General features: G+C 35.8%; 1 protein-coding gene across 3 annotated transcripts; it reads right to left on the reverse strand.

The window, feature by feature from the left end:
- Window positions 1-268: 268 nt before the first annotated feature.
- Window positions 269-5330, reverse strand: LOC111573699 (uncharacterized). 3 transcript variants are annotated; one of them, XM_035951768.2, is made up of 15 exons: window positions 5188-5330; window positions 4902-5002; window positions 4635-4763; window positions 4479-4524; window positions 4329-4382; window positions 4104-4179; window positions 3905-4006; window positions 3523-3594; window positions 3332-3421; window positions 3016-3102; window positions 2812-2868; window positions 2656-2715; window positions 1946-2029; window positions 1572-1671; window positions 269-1479 (listed from the first exon to the last, which is right to left on the reverse strand). In XM_035951768.2, the coding sequence occupies exons 1-15, from the start codon at window positions 5291-5293 to the stop codon at window positions 1438-1440; spliced, it is 1206 nt and encodes a 401-aa protein (XP_035807661.2). In that variant the 5' UTR covers window positions 5294-5330; the 3' UTR covers window positions 269-1437. The 3 variants fall into 3 exon arrangements, with proteins under 3 accessions (XP_035807661.2, XP_023133755.3, XP_035807662.2); XM_023277987.3 differs by having other exon boundaries at window positions 3905-4009; window positions 5188-5329; XM_035951769.2 differs by lacking the exon at window positions 3016-3102 and having other exon boundaries at window positions 3905-4009.
- Window positions 5331-5588: the final 258 nt, after the last annotated feature.

Below are 5588 nucleotides of genomic sequence, written 5' to 3' on the forward strand. Positions count from 1 at the left end.
ATAGATAGATAGATAGATAGATAGATAGATAGATAGATAACCTTTATATAGGTAAGTCTATAAATAGGTTGGTCCAGCAATAAATATACAGTAATTGCATTTACATTACTCAACAAAAGTAGTAGGGGGTAATTGTGCTGCCCACGTCCCTCTCTGTTGTTGGACTCATGATTATTTACTGCCCCCTTGTGGTTTTAAAGCTGAAAAGTGCTGTGTTGCGTTCAAAAGCTAAGAATCCAAGATAAAATGACCACGCGGGAAATCCAAGTGAGGAGAGTACATTTATTTCAAATCTGACTACAAGAAGACATTATTTTTTAATGCACTCTTTTAAATCATGCAATGCAACTGATTAAATGAGCTACAGAACAAACCTGCATAAGCACTATACCATTTCTGAATTCACAAATGCACAGTGAAATGCAAACTGTTTGACTAAGACAGAAAAACATGCTAGCAAAAAAAGACTACTATGATTCAGCTGATTATATATTTAAAAACAACAAAAATTACAACATTTACAAAGATTTCATTGCAAGATCATGCAGTAATGGTAATGGAGGAAAGCCGTGCTTACTTGATGATTAGTTACTTACATAATTGATCAGAATGATAATAAAATTGGAAACAGAATAATCAGATACAGCAAACTAAAAAATACATCAAAATCATATAGTTGTAGAGGGAATCCCATTAAAACTACACATTTTAATTATTTGGAAGCTGTGTTTAGTTTCTGGATATTTATATACATTACATTATATCATAACTCTTATATATGTATTTCTTATATAGCTGTATATATAGTACTGGCATCTTTATGGTCCACCCATCCATTGGTCAAGCCAAGCATTTAATACCATCAGTAACAAACTTCCCATTATGCATTATGTATTTTCAAAAGAGACCAGTGTCTTCCATTTCGTCCATCAAGCTACACTGGGATTACTGCCAGGTAATATAATCATTTGGCAAACTGTAATAATTAGTGTGCATTTAAATCTAATGACCCGGATCAATATGTTATCCAATCTGTTGCATCCACTATTCATATGTATATGTTTATATATACTCATCATTAGGCTAAAGGTAACACTAGTTTCTACTGGAACTGTCTCATTTTTATTCTGTAAAGAGAAATTTATGCAAACTGACTGTTTTAAGGATTTTGTAATTCTATAGAAGTTTGCATATTGGGCCTGTAAAAATATACAAATCTTCTAAGATTGTCCTTGTAAAGAGAAAAAACAATTGTGGGTTGAAAATAATTATTTGTACAAAAATGCTGGATTTGACAACAAAGGAGATGCCAGTACGGTATTACTATAATATATAATATGTTATTATTATTATTATTATTATTATTATTATTATTATTATTATTATTATTATTATTATTATTATTATTATTATTATTATTATTCATGTATGCTTCCACTAATTTTTTTTCATGTTGTGTGTAGACTCCACGTCAGTTTCCTGCAACAAACAAAACCTTGTTCAGTCCAACAAAAACAACACAATAAGACCATTTTACTGAAAAAACAACATATAGAAATCCGCCTACTTACTGGTGCAACAGAGCAACCACTGACTTGGTCTGGGTCAAAGCCAGGCTTGTTCACCAAAGCTGTAGCTTCACATGTCATGTCAAACTCTGGGATGGCAGCTCTGGAGACAGAAACAAGCAGGAATAGAGACATGAACCTCTGCAGTAAAGTTTGGTTTATGCTCTCATTCTGTGCAGATGTCAGAAGTTCAGTCTGGCTCTTCAGATTTGGGATGGGGCTGTGCAGGATACTTCATAAAGTTACTCCTGACAGCTGTCGAAACAGCAGCAACAGGCTAAATAAAATGTATGAAGGAGACTGGAAATTGGAAAGTGACAGATTTCTTTTTGGTCACAGTTATGAGAGCGAAATGACTGAGTAACAGGCAATCTCACCGCTGATTCGGCAGCAGCGGTCGTCGTTCAGTCTCATGGTCTTCAGCATTGTGATCACCAACAGTCCATCCACTGGGCATTTTCCTGATTATGAAGAGGTATTCACAGTCATTATCAGTTATCAGTCATGCACAGAAAAACCTCAGGGTGAGCGCTTCAGGTCATTTCCTAGTTTACCCTGGAGTGCCTCATGTCCATGCATTGCTGTTGAATATTCTGTCTAGTATGTTACATTTCCTGCTTTTTTTGGTTGGTGCTATATTATTTTATGCTACATTTTTCAGTTTCTATATTAATTCAGTTCAGGGGTTTATATTAGGACATGATGACATGCTGAGTGAGTGCTACTTCTTCTTCTTATTTTTTATTTCAATAGCAAATTGATAGTTTGTGTTACCTTTCATCATAGTATATCACCACATTTTTCCCCCTTTTTTTTTAAAAAAAAAAAGATCATTTGCAAACCTCAGCCAGTTGCCAGTAAAATAATTGCATTTGATATGTTTAATAATAAATATCATATACTACACTTCTAATAATAACTTATCCTGTTGGAGTCAAATGGAGCAAACACATAATCATCTTTAACAAGACACATTTCACCTCACATATCCTTTTAAAGAGTCATCATCAATGTATTGTAAAATGAGAGAAATGTGGAAATCTATTCAGTGCTATTACAGTGATAAAACTACAATTATCTAAATTACCTGATAGTGTCTTTTCTTTCATTACTCTTCTCTCCTCCTGGATCATCGTCCTTCGGGTTCCTGAAACATACGTATACAGTATCTGTTAGATAATAGTGCTAACTGAAAGGAAACTGATAATGAACACCTACAGTCTTTTCAATACCAAAAGTTTACCTGTTCAGGGCTCGGTGACGAGATTCCCCGTTGACTTTAGGGGCAGTTATATCGTCACTGCAAAACAAATACTTGATTAGAATGGCACAGATTCTTCTGAGAAATCTCATTCCCTACTTGCCCAGTTAAAGGGGCATTCAAAGTAAATCTCCAAAGCTAAACAGACTTCAGGCAGAAGAAAAACTAACTAATTGTCATTCTCACTTTCTAGTTTGCTGGATTGTCTCATTCCAAAAGCTGTGGTCCAGACCAAGAGATTGAGGAGTTTTGCCATCAGCCTTAGAATCAATACTATGGAGACAAAGGTAGCTTTTAGTAGATTAGAGTCTAGACTTTCTATTGCTATTACAACACACGTGCACACACACACACACACACACACACACACACACACACACACACACACACACACACACACACACACACACACACGCACACACACACACACACGCCCTGACAAACAGGCTAATATGGGGTCAGAGTGGATAAAGATGTTTTATTGTTATAGTGGCAACCTCACCAGTGAACATGCCCATTTCCAAGTGGGTTTTCTTCCCCAGCTTCATTTTCACCACTTCCATGTGGATCTCTATCATGACGGGTTACATTCCTGTAATGACAAAGAACATACACAAAAGTTCATTATAAGTTCACAGAAAGGATTTAACTTCACTGATCTCTGCTGACGATTGTGTCTGAATGTTGCCTCACCTGACATCACCGTTCTGTTGAGTCTCTGTATCACCATGTGTGACTTCCTGGAGTTCAGTTCCTTCAGAATGTCTTAAGAGGACAAAGAAACAAGTTTACTTTCAGCAACACCAACAAGTATCCAGTAAACATTTTGAATGAAAAATGAAGTACAGTAATTACTGTTAAAGACTGAAGAATATATTTTGGAGTTTCTAACTGTAAGCAGGCAGAATTGTTTTAGCACTGATCAGCCATTCCGCTTGTAAAAGCTCTGTGGTCATCTACATACACTAATGTTTATACACTGAACTACCTAAAACTTAATCACAGAAATGCAGATATGTGTGCTCTAATGAACAGACCCAGTTGAAACATACAGAATGTTAAAAGTAAGACTGACCTGATTTCTCTCTCGCCCCTCTCTGCCAGGAAAGTCCCTTTTCTGAGACCAAAGCAAGTCAGCAGATATTGTAAATAACCAGGTGTGGTTGCTTCCTGCTGCCTTCTAACAGACAGAAGAAACAATTAGCAAACACACACATCTAAATCCATGCATTACATTACATTAACAGTAAATTATTACAAACAACAGGACTCACCTCCCTTCTTTTTTACAAGACATGTAACTCCAACAAAAGATCCCAAATCCAACAGCAATCAGGACTACACTTATACCTGAAATTTTCCCAGGGATGGCAGACAAAATGCAACATGTTACCTTCAAATATTTAGTTACTTCATCTATTCAAACTCATTCATAGTATTAGCAATCAGAATGGTGCATGGTATTCAAACAAGTCACAACAGAATAAATTTTTACTCACAGATGTAGCCCCATGGCTTTAGTGGATCAACTGGATCAGAACTCTCAGGTTTACCTGTTTAGGATGAAGAGGTGGTACAATTTTGTATTATGTACACATAATGTATGTCTAGACATAATTAAAGTTAAATAATAAATGTCGTTGCCTTACTGATAATTTTTATATCCAGGATGATCTCTTTTACACAATTCTTTTCCTGAAAAGCAAAATGTGAAAGGGTAGAGTAAATGCTTAAGATTTACAACAAAAAATAACAATAAGACTTTAAATGATGGAGTGCATTTAAGTACATAAAGTTAAACTCACATCAGGAATTGTGCATGTCACTTTGAGGTCTTGGCAATGTTTTGTAATGACCGAGTAGTTGTCCATGCGCAAAACTTCAGTGGAATAATTGAAGGACTGTGAGCTCAGCAGAGCAGTCGCAATAATAGTCTGCATTAAAATAACAAAAAGATGACATCATACTTTCACTCACCTTCTGTTTTTTATTCAAACACACAAATTGAAGGATCAAAAAGGTTTTATCAAACTTATTTGAGAAAGCAAAATATGAATCCACTAGAGAAGCACCTTGTTAGCTTCAATGCTAATCTCACTGCGCTCAGGACATTCATGTGTGAAGTTGAATCCATCAGGAACTTCGACGCAGGAAATGTTCCTCTGAACGTATTCTACAAAACAACCAAATACAACGTCAAACTAAATTTTAGGCTTACTACACAAATTCAAAATAACAGACACAGTAAAATGAGGGACAGCTAGGCAGAGCAAACTGCTGTTACAGGAAGTAAATCATATCTTGAAAAAACATAAAAAACATGGAAGAAATGCATTCTTCCAGTGCTCAATCTCTTACCTATTGGTTGTCCAATGCAAAATGGTGTAATTATGAGTGCAATTAGACACATTTTAAGTGCCTTTTTGTCGAAGAAAAGCGGAGCCGAAACAGCCGTGTGAATCATGACTGAAAAGAGGAAGTGTCTGAGTTCAGGAAGTGATGTGAAAACAAGTTACATAAAGCCAGAAAGTTAACCCATAAGGACCCATAGTGATACAGGTGTCACACACCCTTTAAATATTCTGCAAAGTTCCTTATAGAGCTTTATTCTTGAATTTAACTGATGAAGTCCCAAAGTGACATCCACTTGACATACTGGTGAAGTTATGTGACAGTATGTGAATTGTTGTCCCCATGACATCAGTTCCAAAATGGTGGAGTGACTGGTGAGCACATAGGAGAAAACTTTCTCTTTTTAA

The sequence above is a fragment of the Amphiprion ocellaris genome, chromosome 19 (genome assembly GCF_022539595.1).
Source record: "Amphiprion ocellaris isolate individual 3 ecotype Okinawa chromosome 19, ASM2253959v1, whole genome shotgun sequence".
In the NCBI taxonomy this organism is placed as follows: Eukaryota; Metazoa; Chordata; class Actinopteri; family Pomacentridae; genus Amphiprion; species Amphiprion ocellaris.

Excerpts from the sequence above, each read along its gene's own strand:
- LOC111573699 (XM_023277987.3), bottom strand. The coding sequence starts at position 5,293 with ATGATTCACACGGCTGTTTCGGCTCCGCTTTTCTTCGACAAAAAGGCA. Across the intron at positions 5,003-5,187 it reads TTGCATTGGACAACCAATAG|AATACGTTCAGAGGAACATT; the intron begins GTAAGAGATTGA and ends GTTGTTTTGTAG. Across the intron at positions 1,672-1,945 it reads CCGCTGCTGCCGAATCAGCG|AGCTGCCATCCCAGAGTTTG; the intron begins GTGAGATTGCCT and ends TTCTGTCTCCAG.